This window comes from Felis catus, chromosome B3 (genome assembly GCF_018350175.1).
Source record: "Felis catus isolate Fca126 chromosome B3, F.catus_Fca126_mat1.0, whole genome shotgun sequence".
NCBI classification, from domain to species: Eukaryota; Metazoa; Chordata; class Mammalia; order Carnivora; family Felidae; genus Felis; species Felis catus.
In genome coordinates this window covers 137,842,877-137,861,139 of record NC_058373.1, presented here as the reverse complement: position 1 = coordinate 137,861,139, position 18,263 = coordinate 137,842,877, and the positions used below count along the sequence as shown (strand labels likewise).

The window sequence follows — 18,263 nt, the reverse complement described above, 5'->3', positions numbered from 1 at the left end:
AAAGTAAGTACCATTTTTCAAACTCCAGTGATGTGGCAGAAGGTCAAGTCCGGGGCCTGATGTGTTTTCTCTGATGCACACGACAACCATGAGGGAAACTTGAGTGTCCTACTGTGTGGGTGAGGGAAACTGAGGTTTCAGAGAGGTTAAGACACTTGTTCAAGGGCACACAGCAAAGCGAGACAAAGCGAGGATAGCCCTCAGGTTAGTCTGTCGTAAAGGGCATAGGCTGTCCAGTCTCACGGACTTTGTAGGGGTGGGGAGGTCTGAGTGGTGCCGTGAGAAGTGAGGGTTTGCCTGGAGGGTGGTGGCCGAGGGGGAGGGAAGGGCAGCAGAGGGCCAGCCAGGTGAGCAAGGATGCTGAGCGTGAAACCACCTGGTGATCTCGGGAGCAGGTGCTTGGTGGTGCGGGGGGTGGAGAGGCAAGGCTGGAGGGCCTGGTCCAGAGCAGGAGCCAGACAGGGGACAAAGCAAGGGAAGGACATTCGTGGGCCCCTTCTGATGATCTCAGCCACCTCTGCCCGTTTGCCCGCTGGCCTCCAGTCCCCAGCTGCCGGAAGGAACGCAGCTCAGGTTCTCCAATCAGACAACACAACCTGATGCATCCCAGATGCATCACTTCCTGCCTGCGAGGCCTTGATGAAGGGACTTACCCACTCTGGGAAATGGGGCCAGAGGGTCCCAGTGAGGTTTTAAAAAAGAATATAGACTTAATTTTTTAGCGTTTTAGGTTCACAGCAAAATTAAGCAGAAAATAGAGATTTCCAGTAAGTCCCCCGCCCTCACACACACACACACACACACACACACACACACAGCCTGCCCCACAGTCAACGTCCCCCAGCATTGGTGGTGCATTTGTTAGCCTCGGTGAAACTGCGTTGACACATGTTGTCTGTTACCCAGTGTCTATACTTTACATCCTGGTACATTCTGCGCTTTGACAGATGTATAATGACACGTATCCACCATCACAGGGGCCTACAGAGTGATTCCACTCTCCGGACCGTCCTCTGTGCTCTATTCATCCCTTGCCACCCCTAACCCTTGGCAACGGCTCATCTTTTTAAACGTCTACCTACTTCTGCCCTTTCCAGAATGTTCCATAGTTGCAACCTACAGTAGGCACTGTTTTCAGATTGGCGTCTTTCACTTAGTAATATGCGTTTAAGTCTCCCCCGTAGCTTTTTCGACTTGCTACCACTTTCCCTGGCTTTTCTTTTGCGTGGAACACTATTCCGTTGTGCGGGTGTACCACAGTTTATTTACCCACTTACCATGGGAAGTTTTCAACAAGGTGATACAGGAAAGGCATCGCGAACTGTTCCTGGCACCTCGTAGGCATGCGGCGAGGACCCCTCACTGTCCTTCAAGGCATCTGATAAGCACCCCGAAGGCGAAGCCTGCTCCAAGGCAAGGTCAACCCTTTTCCAAAAGCAGGACCCCAGTGAAGGTGGGACCCCAAAGGAAGAGAGGCTCCCCGGGTTTCTTGTGGTCGCAGAGGCCCCATTCAGCGGCGACAAGGGCCAGGTTGGAGCCGTGCCCTGAGCGCTCCGCTGAAGGGTGTGAGGCCACTGGGCTTACAGGATCCTTGAACTTGGTTCACAGAGAGAGGAAGGGCTGGTGTGGCCTTGGTCGCAGACCACATTTCTTGCACACAACTCATTTTACCAATGAGAAAGCATTTGCAACATCTCCCGTGCTAACTAGCCAAGAGCCTTTGGTGCCAATTTAGCAAAGCCATATTTGAAGGTCGCTGTACTGTCCCAGGGAATTCATGATCGTGTTACTTCACACACCAGCCCCTAAGGGTGTAGGTTAAAGTTAACTAATGCACCCACACTCATTCAGAAGTTTCTACTGAAACGCGATTCTGAAGACGGTGACAGGCGTGTGGCGAAGGCTTATCATGGGCTGCACCCCCTGCCTCGTCAGCCTGCTCCCTCGGCCACTACCCTTCCCTCCCGGGCCTCGGGAATTGGCCTTCTCAGTGACTAGTCTCGTGCCTTTGGGTGGGTCACAGACCAGGCTGGAAGCTGGGTGTGGAAGTGGGAAGGGGGATGGCTGGGAAGGCAATAAGGAAAGACAGGGTGAGACAGAAAGGACACTGGCCTCAATTGGGAGCCTCAGGTTGCCCTAATTTGCCATGTGGCCTTGGAAGTCCCTTCGCCTCTCGAGAATCGGGCTCATCTCTTCTCTGAGCAAGTGGGCTGGGCTTGCCCTGACATTCCTTGGAAAATGTGGCCGGGCGCTGCCCACAGGAGCATCGCCCTGGCAGCTTCAGGTCTGCCCCAGGGCCCGATCATTCCAGGACAACCCCTTGCTAGCCAGGAGAAGGCGAGTTCCTCCTCGTCCCCCTGGCCGCCCTCCATCTGCTGTTGCCTAGAGCTTAGAACCCCGGATCCTCTGGCTCCGGCATCCATGAGGGCAACCCGCTAGTGCCCCACCCCCTCCCGGCATCAGGGCGTCTCTTGGCTCCCATTACCCTCCCCCACCCCCCAAAGGCCACTCCCATCAAGACAAAGTTCTCATCCATTTAACGGAAATGTTGGTATCGCCAACCTAGACTTCGCGTGGGGCTGGTGGGGTGTTCAACTGAACATTGCGAGGGGCATGTGTTCATGACACACTGTGGGCCATGAATGCCGGGGACCCCTTGGGACCTAGATATCCATGCAGATATCTAGGATGGAGGGAAGTTTGCTGGGGTGGGAAGGGAGGACTTTGGGCTGCCCACTGAAGGATCCAAGGGCTGAGCAAGCAGAAGAAAGATGGTGGGAGGGAAGCCCAGTGGGAAGAACAGCCAAGATGCAAAAGCCAAGATGAGAATAATGAATGGGGAGTGGGGGGCATGTGTGGGGGCCTCGCCTCCCAGAGATGGTCCAGCCTGTCCCCTGCCAAAGAAGTGCCTCCATTTTTCCAGGACTTCTTCCACTTTCCTTCTTTTCCCTCCCTCCCTCCCTTTCTTTTTCTCTCCTCTTCTTTTGACTTTCTTCACCAAATATTTCGTGGTACCCATCACATCCCGGCCACCGTTCTGGGCATGAGCTGCACGTGAGTCGCAGGAAAGCGAGGGACGAAGATAATGAACATCCTGCTCCGCAGATAGGTAGTGGGTTACAGGGGGTGGGGGGTGCCATACGGGGAAGTGTCAGGGGGTGCTTAGAGGGAAGCTGTTCTCTGGGAGGAGTTGAGGAGGGCAGCACTGGTGGATCGTTTGGAAGCCATACCCACAATAATGCCTCCTATCCAGAGGTGGAGTTTATTTCTTTCGCTCCTGAATCTGAGCTTGGCTCTGTACTTGCTTTGGCCAGTGGAAAGTAGCAAGTGTGACACAAGCAGAGGCTTAAGAGGAGCTTCTGCATCGAGGCTGGCCCTCTTTAGTGGCCCTTGGAATCCTGAGACCGTGATGTGACAAGCCCAGCCAGCCTGCTGGAGAGGCCACACTGAGGAAGACTGAGGCGCCCCCACCAAGAGCGTGCCAGCTGCCACACACGTGAGCCCATCCCAGAGCTTCCCGCCCAGCCAAGGTGCAGATACAGGAGTCCAGGTGAGACCAGCACCAGACCCACCCCGACTGGCGACCATAGAGTCATGAGCTAATTCGTGACTATTGCTAGAAGTCGCTACATTTTCGAGTGGTTTGTTACGCAGCCAAGACTGACTGATACAACCGGAAAAGGATTGCCCAGTGAAGGAAAATCTGAGCTACATCTGAACAACAGGCAGGAATTCACCAGGGAGAGGCGGAGGGAGGGTAGAGAATTCCAGGTGGAGCCAAGAGGGTGTGCCGTTTGGCAGGAGGCAGAGCTGCGCGTTTATTTTTTAACAGTTTGTTGAACATACGCAGGAAAATGCACCAGTTGGTGAAGTATCACGTAATGCATAAAAACAGGGTAACCAGACCCACATAAGAAACAAAACATGCCCTGCACCCCAGAGGGCCCCCTTACGCCCTTTGCCTGCACCACCTCCCTCTCAGCCTGACCACTACCCTGACTTCTATCAACGGAGAGGGAAGTGGTTTTGAACTTCTTACTGGGTTCTTAACTTTTCTTTTTTTTAAATTTTGTAGTGTTTTATTTGTGAGAGAGAGAGACACAGGCAGAGCACGAGCAGGGGAGGGGCAGAGAGAGGGAGACAGAATCCAAAGCAGGCTCCAGGCTCCAAGCTGTCAGCACAGAGCCCGACACAGGGTTCGGGCTCACGGACCGTGAGATCATGACCTGAGCCGAAGTCGGCCACTTAACTGACTGAGCCACCCAGGCACCCTCTGTTTTTTTAACTCTTGACCAGTGGTATCCTACAGGGTGGCTTCTTCTGTGCCCGGCTTCTGCTCCACATCACGATTTTTGAGACTCATCTGTGTTGCTCTCTCATCTTCGTTGATGAATTCTATTATCCATCCACTCTTCTCCTGGTGGACATTTGGGTTATTGTAGCTAGTAAGAGTAAAGGTGCTGTGAATATTTTGAACACACATTTTGAGGAATATGTATGCATTTGTGCTCGGTATAGAACAGCAATAGAATGGCTTGCCTAGTAGAGCAATTCTTTTGAGTAACTGAAGGGAGCAGGTGGACTGAACGGGGCTCGGGGTGATTTAGGGGAGAAGTGAGACCCTGCAGAGCGCCGTGGACATAGGAAAGTTAACATTTGATGCTAGCTACCAAGGATGGACTTGGGGAGATCGCATGAACTTGACAGGACTTGCTGCTGGCTTGGATACAGACTTTTGCCCCTTCTCCTTGGACTCTGCGTGTTAAAATCCATTTGCACAGCACGAAATACATACTTTTCTAGCAGAGACACACTGAGGGTTCTTTACAAAGATAAGTTGCCATTTGAGATGTACAGGGGTCAGCCGTGGAAATGCCTGCCAGCATTTCACATAAACCTAAGAAATGTCCCCACAGAGGGCAATGGAGCGAGTATTTTTGTTCCTGACCTATTAGGGGACAGGTGCCTCCGGTCATCTTGTTTCCATAAGGCTAACAGTTGGCTGGATTTATTTTCCAGTGACTCCCTAATATGAATGGTTCCACTTAGTTGCCTGGGCAGGTTCCAAAAGGGTACAGAGCAGAAAGATCAGACTCGGTTTCTGCATAATATTTGAGGTCAAGTCTCGTCTCTGTTAACCTACGACCTGTGTGACCTTGGGGATGCTACCGAACTTCTTCTGGTCCTTAGTTTCCATCAATAAAATCAAGACGGTAATAGTACCTCCTTCAAAGGATTAAATGAGATAATGCAAAGCACTGGACTCAATGTTTGGCAAATAGTGAGCTCTTAGTAGCTGTTAGCTGCACAGCAGACAAGAGATACACAGTAACTTTGTTGAAATGGGCTTGCCTGTGCTGGCGCCGCCGGCTGGAGGGGCTGGCCCAGGGATTCTATTGGCACCAAGTTTGGGCTTTTAAAATCACCCCTCTTGGGATTATCATCAACAAAGTTTGCTTTAGATTCCAACATGTTAAAAATATATATATATATATTTCTGCAATGTTGTTGCAAACAACAATAGAGGGTGTTTTTGCTGGGTCCACAGCATCCTGTCTCTCCCCACCTCTCCATATTGCCAACATCTCCCACATCGCCGGGGAAAAGGTTTTCATCATTTGCTTTACTGGAAAATATACTCTCCTTAAATAGTGTTCTAATGTCTGCAAAAAAAAAAAAAAAAATTAGCAGCACTGTCTCTAGGGAAGCAGCCTTTGACTATTCAAACCTGGAAGAAATGAAGGGTTTTATTTGTGGAAATTGGGACATCCGGTGCTGTCTACTTAGGGAAGCAGATTTTTTTTTTAAACCACCCATCAACACCTACACATACCAGAAAAAAATTAATAAAATCCCAGAGAACGCATTAATATTTTACATTATAGGTAATCTTCCAAGTTGAGGGACAATTTTTCTTCTGAGCGTGGTTCATTTTATGCCATAGAAATGATTTGAATCTTACTGAAGTCTCACCGGAGCATCTCTTCTCTATATATGTGTCTTTGATCTCACAGCCACCCTGCCCGGCAGGAACTCTTTTATCTTACAGATAAAAGCACAGAGGCCCAGAGAGGTTAAGAACGTGCCTGAGGTCACACAGCTCAGACCATTACCATCTGCCCACTGTCCACCACACCACATATCTTCCCTCCTTTTTTCTCGAGCCTGATTCCTTCTGCTTCTCAGCATCTCTCTCTGCCACCAGCCTTTGCATCATGTCCTACGGGATTCCTGGAGGCAGACAGAAAACATTGGGAAAGAGTCAGCAGGAAAAAAAAATTGGCAGAGAGCTGGCGCTCCTAAGGCGTGGAGGAGACCCTGACCCTTCTGAGGAGCCCGGGGCTCAAAGAGTTTTAATAATTACTGGTTGGTGGGGCGCTTGGGTGGCTCTGTCGCTTGAATGTCCAACTTGGGCTCCGGTCACGATCTCATGGTTTGTGAGTTCAAGCCCCGTGTTGGGCTCTGTGCTGACAGCTCAGAGCTTGGAGCTTGTTTTGGATTCTGTGTCTCCCCCTCTCTCTGCCCCTCCCCTACTTGTGCTCTGTCTCTCTCTGTCTCTCAAAAATAAATAAATGTAAAAAAATAATTTTTTTTAATAATTAAAAAAAATAATTACTGGTGGGTGAAGTTTAAATAGAACATGTTGAGTCACACACACCACTAATACTGAGGACCGTCCAGTGCCGTGTTGGGCCCTGGAAATACAAAGATGAACTGGGCGGCCCTGCTTACAAGGCCTTCCTGAGGAATTTGCACAATGTAGGTGTAACAGACATGCACAAATACTAGAAGCAGACGCCACAATATTCCTAAGCCAGCCACAGGTATGGTCACCTCCACCGTCTTGAACAGCGGAGAATCTGTCTCTATAGCCGCTGCTCCCCTGTGGGTTACCGCCATTTTACCCCCGTGTCCCTGAGACCAACAGGGTCCCAAGCTCCTAGCCTCCACCTCCGACCCTTTCTCCACACCACAACTAAAGGGCCAATCTGACCCAGTTTTGTCCTCCAAAGGCTCCTCTCTGCCCTGACGACAAAGTCCAACCCCCTGAGCAGGGATTCACAGGCAGATTCTGGGGTTTGTCCACTGTTGGGTCCTAGTATGGGGCCAGGGCATGGGTAGTCATTCAACCAGTGTTTGTTCAATGAATAAATGAGGCTGCGGGGGCGGGGGGGGGGCGGGGGTGGTCTTCATGCTACAGGGAAGGCCTTGTGACATCATAATGCAGACCCTCTACCCAGGAAGTATTCTTGGGCTTTTTGAAGAATCACCATTGGTTAATCTATCTAGGATCCACTATAGCCTCTTAACTGGACTTACTTGAAATTAACTTGAAATTCCCAACAGGTTTCATACGACGGCGAAATCTTTTCAAAAATGTCACGTAAACACGACAATACCTAAGTATACGTGACTAATACCAAATTGCTAAGTGTTCGTCTGGTCCACAGCCCAAGTCCAGTCGCATGTGGGTGATGTGGGCAGGCCGTGAGAAGTATAGTTCAAAGTGTGCCTGGGGCGCCTGGGTGGCGCAGTCGGTTAAGCGTCCGACTTCAGCCAGGTCACGATCTCGCGGTCCGTGAGTTTGAGCCCCGCGTCGGGCTCTGGGCTGATGGCTCAGAGCCTGGAGCCTGTTTCCGATTCTGTGTCTCCCTCTCTCTCTGCCCCTCCCCCGTTCATGCTCTGTCTCCCTCTGTCCCCAAAATAAATAAGCGTTGAAAAAAAAATTAAAACAAAACAAAACAAAAAACAAAGTGTGCTTTTGCCCTACCCTGCGACCTTGGGATGGCGTCTGGGCCGCTTTAAGCACCACCTAAAAATGACCCTGCTCGGTTGGCCTCAGGAGGTCACTGTGGAGACCAGCTGAGCCCTGGCCGCAGAGGGGCCATCCAAACCCACAGTGCTGTGCATGTGTAACGGGTCACGACCATGACCAGAGAAGGCAGCTTCCCACCGGCTGGAGCCCCCGTCACACTCCTCTCCTGCAAGTGGCTGGGGGTGGGGGGGTACACTGCGGTTATCTTTGTTGTTCTTAATCCTTCCCAAAGGGGGTGTGAGATGTGGATGTGCAAACCCTCTGTCCAGATTATCTGCCAGAAGTTATCCATCGCCATTAACAGAAGCAGGAAGATCCTTGGGCCAGATGTTTTAGAGGTCCTGGGGGCACCTGGGCGGCTCAGTCGGCTAAGCATCCAACTTCAGCTCAGGTCATGATCTCACAGTTTGTGAGTTTGAGCTCCTCGTCGGGCTCTGTGCTGACAGCTCAGAGCCTGGAGCCTGCTTGGGATTCTGTGTCTCCCTCTCTCTGCCCCTCCCCCACTCACGTTCTGCCTCTCTCTCTCTCCCCCCCCAAAATAAATAATTACAAAAATAAAAAATAAAAAAAAAAGTCCTTACAGAGGGAGGGAGGTTGGACTTGATCTCTGAGGTCCTATCCAGGGATTCTTTGCGATCCTCTGACTCCACGTCCTTTCCCTTGGCAGAAGTCAGTTTTAAACAATGGCATAGATTCTAGCGGCATTGGGCAATTTCTAGAAAATCAGTTTCTGGAAACTCCCGGGAAGCCAGGCCTTCAGGCAGAGTACTTTTCCTTCCCCAAAATAAAAAGGCAAAAGAAAAATAGAACTGTTAATTCAGGTAAGAGGCAAATAACGTCAATGCCCATGGATGTCACATGACAACCTCTCCCAGCTGGTGCTCCAGATACAGGAAGTTGTACACACCCAAGGAAGGTACAGTGTGGTATTTGCCTGGGGCCCGGGAATGTGTGCTTTACTCGCTGCCGGTATGTGAATATTTTTTCTTACTGCCTCTGCAGAAGGTGACTTGAGCCCAGGACATGGGGATCAACTATTTGTCATTTGGTCCTTGCTTTGTGAGTTCAGGCCTATACTGGATCATCCATCCATCCATCCACTCAACATGAGACCTCATTTGGTGCCAGGCAGTGTGCTAAGTGCTCAGACAGAGAAATTAATGAGACTCAGCCCCTGTTCTCAACGACACAGCTTACGTGGGGAAACCACCAAGTAAACATAATCATGATGCGACATCTTAAGATAGGGGTTCGTAGGATATTATGGGATTGTGCTGAATATTATGGGAATTGTAGGAGGTGGGCACTCAGCTGGGCTTTGGGGGTTTGGAGGAGGTTCTCTTGAGATGAACATGAGTTAGCAGCGGTGTGCTAGGTAAAGCAGGAGTACAGAGCAGGGGAGGGCAAGGGCATTTCAAAGGGAGCAGAGTGAGCCAACGCCTATAGGTGACTGGGGTGTGGCCAGACCCTGCAATCCCACATCCTGGGTAGAAAAGTGCAAAACCAGGATTGATGGGCAAGAAGGCGGCACAGGGACCAATCAGGGAGGGCCAGGGTCCAGAGAGACTGAAGGAAAGAGGGGTGATATTGACACACAAGCTCAGTGAATATTCAAGCACCTGTTGGGGGCCAGCCTCGAGCTTAGTGCCGGTTCGTGTGCTTAGACGGGTCCTAGTCCGTCTTGAAAACCACCTAAAATTCTCTGCACCTTGGTACAAAGAATTTCTCTGCACCGACATCTAGTACACAGTTGGTGCTCAATCAGTGGCGATCACAGCCCCTCCCTGCCAGGGAGTTGTTACTGCCTACACAGTGTTCCTCACACAAATGCTCCTCAAAGATGCAGACTTCCATTCACATCTTTGTGTCGTGACAAATGGCCCATCCCTGCAGCTTAACATCCCCACCTCGTTGTTTAAAGCCTTCTGTTCCCTGAGACCCGCCTCTGGATGGAGACAGTCTGATTGTCTTGGCTCTTTGCTTTGTAAAGAAAACGATTTTCAGCCGAACTCCCCCCTCCATAGCAATTATGGAAAATAAATTGAAGTGTAAAAACGGGAGGTAGCTAGCAGATGGGGCAAAATTAAGTGCCTGGCTACTAGCACCCAGCTCCGGAGGACACAGAAGCAGACCTTGCTCCCTGGAGTGTGAAATGAACACAGGCTCTCAAACCCGGTCGGGGAGAAAGCAGCTCCAACCTCGAATCCGGGAGGCATGCGCCCAGGCACCCGTGAGTGCCCATTGGCTCCGTGGGCCTCCACTGGGCTTCCAGAGCCGCAGATGAGGAGAGCTGGGACAGGCTGGGGACTCTTGGAAAGGGTCTTGAGAGGTTAAAAAAGAATTTGCTGGTCTTCTGCCTGATGATAAAAAATATGTGCTCATGGTGAGAAACTTGGCAGACAGAACAAGAAGAAAGAAAAATCATTCCAGAGCTTCCCACCTTGACATTGCATTTCGGTGCATCCTCTGGTTAAACTTCCCCCCTGTCTGGTCAGCTCATCTGGCTTTGACGTTGGGTCCCCGATGGGGCCCTGGCACCTGAAGAGGGCAGCACACAGGAAGCCACTGGGGCCTGTGCCCACTGGCCCTGCCCAAGTTGCTTGCCCAGTGGTGGCTCCCCTCATCCTTCCAGTCCAGCTCTAAAGTCAGCCCCACCCAGAGATCTCTCCAGACCATTCCCTATCCCAACTACTCCCTCCAGTGGATTTTCTCCCTTCTGGAAGTCACCTCCGTCTGTATTTTTGTTTCTTGGTTGTTGGCTGTCCACTCCACTGCCTACCCCCCCGCCCACCCCAACCCCACTCAGGAGTCTGAGTCAGAGAGTGGATTCACTCACCTTAAGGCCCTGCCTCAAGGACACAGGGTCTGTGTACCAGTGGGGGCTGCATAGTTATTTGTTAATTAGGAAGTAGCCCAACCATCTGGGTTCCTAGTAGTTCAGTAGCATGAACTTGGCAATGATGAACACAACCTATGTTTATGCCCATTTTTTTTCTCTTGTAACACCCCATATATAAGCCATTCTCTGTCTCTGTGTGTGCGCCCATGTGCCTTCCACAGGTCTCAGGAGAGGGTCCAAGTAGTGAGCTAGGAGCTTGGACCTCATGCCCCTAGATCATTCTTCAGCCTCGGGTAAATTCCAAGACTCCGGGACCTCACTTTTTCCATGTTTTTGAAAGCAGCTAGGAACTCTGCCTGAAAGTATGGGTTGTGAGCCCCAAACAAGATAAGATCCTGGAACTCTCAAGAGTTAAAAGAAACGGTAACAAACACTCCCCCACCTCCACCGGGAAGGCCCTTACTCATTTTCAGTAAAGCCCCAGAGAGGGTGCCCCCCCCCCCCCCCGGCTGCACGGGGTGGTGGCGATGGGGGTGTCAGGCTTCTCCCTGCTTCCCACAATCTGGGGTCATCTCTGGACGGGATCCGCAGGGAGAAGGTTTCCAATAGCCAAACCTAAGAAAGAAGTCTTTCTCGCTGCGGCTCCCCAATCTGGAGGCAGAGGAGAGTCTCCCCCTTAACTCCATCTCTGCATTTGTTCGCCCCTACCCGGGTTCTCACCGTTCCCCCCAGGTGCCCGCGGGGGCGCACGGCCTCGCACGGCCCTCCCCTCCGCAGAGGTGGCCTCTGAATTGTGCGGAGGCCGGGGACCTGGGGTGGAGGGCTGTCTGCCTGGCCGTCCCTGGGACAGGGGTGCGTGGAGGGGCCGGGGGCCGGGTGGCAGGGGGCGGGCCCTCCCGCGGACCAGGCGCTGGGACCCGCGGGCTCACCCCGCCCCCCCCCCCCCCCCGCTGCTTCGCGGCGTCGCCCCGCCCCCCGCCCCCTGAGACATCACAATCTGGGGGCCGGGACCCCGTGTCTCATCACCGCCCGTTTGCGACCAAACAATCCAAGCAACAAACACCCCCGGGGTGGGGGGGGAAAGAAACCGGCCCGAGCCCAGCCTCCCTCCCCCGCCCCGCCCCGCCCCTCGCCCCCCCCCCCGGGGCCCCCGCCCCCGGACGGGGGAGTGAGCGCCAGCCGGGCGCCCCGCACCCGCCGCCCCGCGCCCGCCCGCTGCCCGCCCGCGGCGGGGGCGGCCCGACCGCGCGCCCGCCCCGCCCGCCGCCCGCCGCCGCTGCTCCGGCTCCGCGGCGCCCTCGCCCGCCAGGCTCTCCGCCCGCCGCCCGCGCCCGGCCCCGGCGCCCCGGCCCGCCGCCCGCGCTTCATGGCTGCGCACGAATGGGACTGGTTCCAGCGCGAGGAGCTCATCGGGCAGATCAGCGACATCCGCGTCCAGAACCTGCAAGGTAAGGCGCCCCCGGCCCCCACCCCCACCCCCGCCCCGACTCCCGCCCCCCACCCCCCGGGGAGCGACGCCCGGTCGGGTGGCCCCTGGCCCGGCCGACCCCGCTCGTGTCACTTGCTGGGGGAGGGGGCCGAGACAGCCGCCCCCGAGATTTGCTGTCGCCCAGGGGGTGGGGCGGCACACGTGCGTGTGTGTGTGTGTGTGTGTGTGTGTGTGTGTGTGTGTTGGGGGTCCCGCTTTCTTTGGGGGGACGTCACGGCTCCCCTGAAGCCCCTGCTGCGAGTTTGGCCAAGTTTGAACGTGTGGGCTCTTGGGGGCGGTGGCCCAGGTCAGGGAGGGAGGAGAAAGTGCGACTGTGTGTGTGTGTGTGTGTGTGTGTGTGTGTGCGCGCGCGCGCGCGTGCGTGTGTGTGAGCTTGCACACCTCCCAAGTACCTCTGAGGCTCAGGGAACGGGCTGGGGGGCGGCGCTTGAGGGGGTGGGCCGGGACCCGGGGCCAGGGGCACGGATGGGTGGGGGGACGGGGGCTCAGCAGGCTCCCAGCCCATTCGGGCCACTTTGCGGCAGGGAGCGGCCCCTCCCTTGGCCGAGGCTCCACTGGGGAGTGGGCGACAGGCCCCGCCCGCCGGCCCGGGACGCTGGGACCCGCGGCTACCTTGTCACAAGGTGAAAGAGAAACTTGGGAGGTCACGGAGTCCCAAGGGCTAGGGGTGGCTCCCACCACACGTGAAGTGTATTAAGAGTTTATTCATTGTGGAAACTTCGAAAGCACGACAATAGTTAAAGGGAAAAAGTCACCCACAGTCGCCCGGTAACCCATTCACCCACCCACCCGCCCAAAGAAAGCGGCTTTTCCTGGAGGTGTGGTTCCAGCCTCTCTCTCTTTTCATACGTGGGCTTTGCTGAACTAGAGTTCCACTTCCGGCCTCTCTTCAGACACATAGACCTGGCTGGGCCGGGGAACTTTCTTTAGCAGTTTCCTGGGCTGACCTGGGCTTCTAGAGATTCCAAGGTCGGGGGCGCTGCAGAGAGAAGCTGGGAAACCTGGACAGAGAGATGATAGGACTGTGGGTGTCGTCCTTCCCCGCCCCCCCCAGCAGGTGCCTGCCTTTACTGCTGGAGGTTAGGGAGCCCCAGCAGGCAGGGTGCAGTCGGGGGGTGGCGGGGTAGTCAGTCGAGTTTAAACATTACACCTGATGGAATGTTCCCTGGGAGTCCATTTAGACCGGCTCCACCCCTAGGCTGTGCAAGGACAGTGCAAGCAAAGGTGACCCGAAATAGGGTGGTGGGGGGGGGGGCTAGTACAGTAGACACTGGACCCTGAGTTTGCTCTGGGTTCCCCTGATCTCTTCTGGCTGTGATTTGTGTGAAAGAAGGAGGATCAGGCTGGATCCCTTTAGATAATAAGCCTCACATCTGGATCCTGTTGCCCCAGAACTGACATCCTATTTGGGCGTGGGAATTAGTGTCTTTTGCTAAGATGGCATGTGGTTTGGGCCGTCGTGGTGTGTTTGTGCGTGTGCCTGCGTGCGTTAAGCAGTCCGTGCGTGTTTCATAAACACATGCTAACCAATTCTTAATGCCACAACTTCCTGCGTTGCTCTAAGATCAGCTCCCGGCATACAGGGGATCGGGGATCGACTTTTGTGAAGGGATGCTCAGCAGTTTGAGCAGTTATACCTAGAATGATGAGAGAAGGCTTCACTGAATGGGGACAATTTGAGATGGGTTCTGAAGGTTAGGTAGGAGTTCACCGAATGGCCTCTTCTCTCAGCTCCCATTGAACTGTCCTCACTTTTAGGCAATGCCAGTTATAATTTGAGCATCCAAATGGCTTTGCTATTTTAAAAGGTAAACTTTTAAATGTGCGTATATGTATTATGTATACATCTTCTACGTGGCTCTGTGTGTGTATAAAATGTGCATTAACCTTTAGTGCGAGCCCAGCAAATTTTTGCCTCCGGATAACCTGTGGTAACCACCATCCGGATCAAGATGTTAATGATTTCCAGTACCCTGGATGGGTGCCTCATCGCTCTTCCCAGTAGGTGACACACGCACACAGGGCCACTACTATTCTGATCTTTATTAGTATAGTTTTGCCTCTAGAACGTCACGTAAAACAGAAGAGTACAATCCATACTCTTGAACTGGCCCTTTTTACTCCACGGGATGTTGGTGCAATTCATCCACGTCCTGGCCTGTATTTCTTCAGTTTTTGTAGACTATTAAGGTACGATTCACATACCATAAAATTCACCTGTTTTAAGTTTACCATCCAGTAGTTTTTAGTAAGTCTCCAGAGTTGGGCAGACATCCCAACAATCCAGTCTTGGAACATTTTCACGGCTTGAAACAGCTCCCCGGTTGTCCGCGTGCGCATCTGTTAGCTCCCAGCCCTGGACCCAGGCAACATGTAGTTCCTTGTCATTGGACTCTTCTGTCGCCTGGAAGCACCCCGCTTTGTTGGTCTGCTCACCGCCGAGGGACATTTGGGTTGTTTGCAGTTTGGGGCTCTTGTGAAACTGTCCATCCCCTGGGGGGATGCTTGCGCTGTGGAGGTGCTGGCCTGCTGGCCCTTGGCTTTGCTGCCGTGGGACAGGAGGTGGGGCCCGGGGTGCATCCTCTCTCTCCAATGTTCCCTCGGCTCCCCTGTCTTTTGACTGGATGCTTAGCAGATAGTTCCTCTCCTTGTCTCCGTGGTACTTAAGAAGTCTCGACCAAAGGGCCACGTCCAGAAGGCCCCGCTCGCTGTGCTTCGAGCCTCTGCCCAAAGCAGCTGGTGGGTGTCGCCGGGCCCGGATATGTCTGGCTCACCAGCTATGCGGGCCACGGGCGGGGTGGGGGTGGGGGGGCTCATTCATCTGAACGCCGTGTGGGTGGCAGTCAAGGGAGGGCAGGAGGAGCCCAGGCAGAAGGGTGGTTTGCTTAAAGCTGTGCGTTCGCTTACAGCACAGGTAGTCAAGAGCTGTTGTGGCGATGGCCGTGGGCATTTCACGAGTCTGTAATCGGAGGGACCAAGGAGGATGTCCAGCCTCCTTCTGCCCATGGCAGCTGTTGTATGGTCAGGCAGTCCTGTTCTTCGTACAAAGCTTTGACGCCTGTGGTCCTGGGGCCAGGGGCATTCCTCCAAAATGTCAGTCTTGAGGACGCTGCATTTCAGGGAAGATCGGTTCCCTAGCACAGCCCTGCATGTACATCTCTCTATGGATCTACATAGTGAAATTGACTCAGAGGCGTCTCGACCTCTGCGCGTTTGCTCCTCGAACCCTTCGTCTATGTCCCTGAACTGGAGATCAGGTGTCCAAGCAGAGAGGATTGTGATGTCACCAGATCATCTCCCACAGAACCCTGGAACGAACACTTCCTGACCTGTCTTTGGAGGTCGGGGTGAGCTGGATAGAGAGCACGGTCTCTCCCAAGAGGCCTGTCACTCAACTTGCTGTCCCCGACACAGGGGCAGATGAAGCCCTCGTTGCTACGCTCCCTTTGACGGCGATGGCTCATAATAAGTGTTTGCAGATCAAGGACTCGGTGGTGGAGAGCACAGGGGGGTGTCCCTCTGGGCAAAGGCTGCCCGTGACCCCCTCACAGGGTCCCTTTCAAGGAAACGGAGGTGGCCCAAGCCGTTGACCTTTCCAGGGAGGAGAAAATAGACTTGTAGGATGCTGGCAGCTTCCGCCTGGTGGCCCCACTTCCTTGGGGCCTTGAGGGGTAGAACTGAGGTTAGAGGTGGCCGGTTAACCATCCTGTGCCTTAGCTCGTGGCCTGGCCGTGGGTGGTGAGGGTTCTGGTGCTCTCGTAATGACAAGGCGACTCTGGCTGCCCCCTTTCCCCCTTTGACCCGACCTCAGGGTCCAGCTGATGTCCCACCAGGTCTGACCATTGCTCAGAGATGGGGGGGGGTGTTGGGCCAAGATTCGGAGGATGCTCCTGTTCCGGTAGGAAGCCTCTGCCACCCTCAGAATTCCCAGCACGTTTCTGTTCTGTTCAACAAACGTGTGCCCAGCACTGAGCAGTGTGCAGGCAGCGAGAAATTCAGTTGGTTCTCGTCCCTGCCTTTGAGGAGCCCGAAGCCAGACGGGGTCCCACCTGTCCTGCTTCCGGCCGTCTCCCGTTGCTCTGGCGCCTGTTGGGTCTGATGCTGTGAACCTTGACCCCGGCAATGCAGAACAGCTTGGTTAAGACCTGTTACCCGCAGCTGGGGGGTGCATGGAGTCAGGTGGGCCTGGGCGGACAGAAGTCTCTCCCCACTGCTGCTCTGGGGGAACGTAGGGGCGACGCCTCCCCTCCCCCCCACCCCCCTTCCAGCTGGGCCCTGCTGGCTAGTACCCCCAGAGCAGTGTCCCCACCCCTGCCTCCGTGTCTCCCTCAGTCCCAATCGGTCGGGAAGCCATCCCGCCCGGGCTTGGCACACAGGACCTGCGATTTGGGGCACTTGGAACTGACCGCCAGACAGAAGTGGTAGCAGTCTGACGGCTCGGTCCCCTGATAGAGCCGCCTGGGTGCCAGGCACGGTCCTAACTGCCACCTGTAATGTCTTCCGCCGGCCTTCGAGGTGGGTGCTGGTTTTCGGAAGTGGAGAGGTCAAATGACGTGCCCGAGGTCGCAGGCTTGTAAGTGGGGCTGGGATGTGAACCCAGGTCAGACGGAGCCCGCGCGTCCCGTGGCACCAGCTCCGTGAGTCATTTGCACTGGGCACCAAGGGAGGAGCTGGTAGCCTCAGGGCGGGGAGCTGGGAAGGCCCGTCCGAGGAGGGGCGTTGGCGGTCAGGCCTTGAGTGCCGAGCAGGAGGAAGCCCGACTGCACAGAGTCTCCGGGGCACGGAGCAGGAAGGAAAGTCAGGACAGCCTGAAGGCGGGCTCTGGGCAGGCCGGTGCCTGTGTGGTGAGAAAGATCGGCCCCTCTCGGGTCGTCCCCACCCCCCCCGGCCTGTGATTGCGATGGCTCTGGCCCAGGAGCAGGCCCTCCCCATGCTTGCCTCTTTATGGTGACCTCTTTATGGCTCTGGGCCCTGTGTCACCTCCTCCAGCCTACCCAGCACTCAGCCACCTGGCGCACGTCCCCGCTAATCCCTTCGGCGGGTCTCCAGGGCCAAACTGTGGGCCGAGGGCAGCACCCCAGTCCATCCCAGGATAATAGCATCAGTTTCCGTGGACGCGGTGATGTGAAAAATGCTGGGCCACACTGGCTCACGCGGTCAAGTCCAAGCCCCTTAGCCTGGCACGCGGGACCCTCTGTGGTCTGGGGTGGGATGCCAACCAGTCTCCTCTCCCTCCGCCACCCACTGGCTCCGAGCCCCCCGGCATCCTGCCCTCCTGGCTCTTCTCTCCATATCTGTAGACCTCCTGTGCCTACCGCAGGGGGATCAGGGATGTCACTGGGGTCAGAGTTACCCAGCACCCAGGGAAGAGAAGGCACCGAGGAGGAATCGTTCCTGCCCCCGCCTCCCCCCAGCTCTTGGAGGACGCAGCAAATACGCCAGAGGTTTCTGTATGAGTACAAAATCAAATGCACAACCCGCTGCCTATAAGGACCCCAGTCCTGATCTGTGTGCTTTCTTCTAAAGAATAAATCCTCATGTAGAACATTTTGGCGGTGGCGGGGTGGGGGGGGGGTGCTCCCTGCTGGAGTCGGGCCACAGGCTTTGAGTTAACTGTGGATTTTGCCTCCCAAAGCCCACGTTCCAGACCTGGCTCCACCCCTAACTCGGGGTGTGGACTCTTCTCTGGGGGGGCCTTTCCAGGCGGAGCGTGCTGTGCAGCTCTGGGAAGCCCTAGCCAGGAGCTGGAGGCTGAAGGCCTGGCTCTGGGTCCTGGCACATGTCTTCCCATGGCTGTGCCTCAGTTTCCTCATTGCAAGACGAGAGGGCTGGGCTTGGACGGGCCCCTTGGAAGGTGGTTTGAGGAGTGACGCGGCCTGAATGGAGCATATGGCCGCGTAAAGGCACCCAAGTTCCAGTCCCTGGCACAGGCGGGCAGCCTGCATGTGACGGTGGGCGGAGCTGAACGCGGCCGGTCGCGCCGCTGGGTTCTTTTCACTGTCAGGGGCTAGGGACTCCCCTCCCCCGTTCCCCGCCACTAAGGGTCCGCCGGAGGAAAGGTTGCAGTTGATAAGTTTGTTATAGAAGCACCCCTCCGTAAATGACGTGCCTTCTTGGTT

General features: G+C 54.9%; 1 protein-coding gene and 1 long non-coding RNA gene across 4 annotated transcripts in view; one reads left to right on the top strand and one right to left on the bottom strand.

The window, feature by feature from the left end:
• Positions 1-4,157: 4,157 nt before the first annotated feature.
• LOC109501007 lies at positions 4,158-11,538 on the bottom strand. Of its 3 annotated transcripts, none has more exons than XR_002158958.3 (6): positions 11,376-11,538; positions 10,257-10,354; positions 10,015-10,173; positions 8,398-8,590; positions 5,567-6,231; positions 4,158-4,442 (listed from the first exon to the last, which is right to left on the bottom strand). It is a non-coding gene; the product is annotated as an uncharacterized LOC109501007 (long non-coding RNA). The 3 variants fall into 3 exon arrangements; XR_006599962.1 differs by lacking the exon at positions 11,376-11,538 and adding an exon at positions 10,653-11,148 and having other exon boundaries at positions 9,949-10,173; XR_002158956.3 differs by lacking the exon at positions 11,376-11,538 and adding an exon at positions 10,653-11,148.
• Positions 11,539-11,947: 409 nt separating this feature from the next.
• Positions 11,948-18,263, top strand: part of CLMN (calmin) — a 113,230-nt gene continuing 106,914 nt past the window's right edge. Inside the window, 1 exon segment of the mRNA XM_023256004.2 lies at positions 11,948-12,103. Within this exon segment, the coding sequence (XP_023111772.2) occupies positions 12,022-12,103 (82 nt within the window). The 5' untranslated portion in view covers positions 11,948-12,021.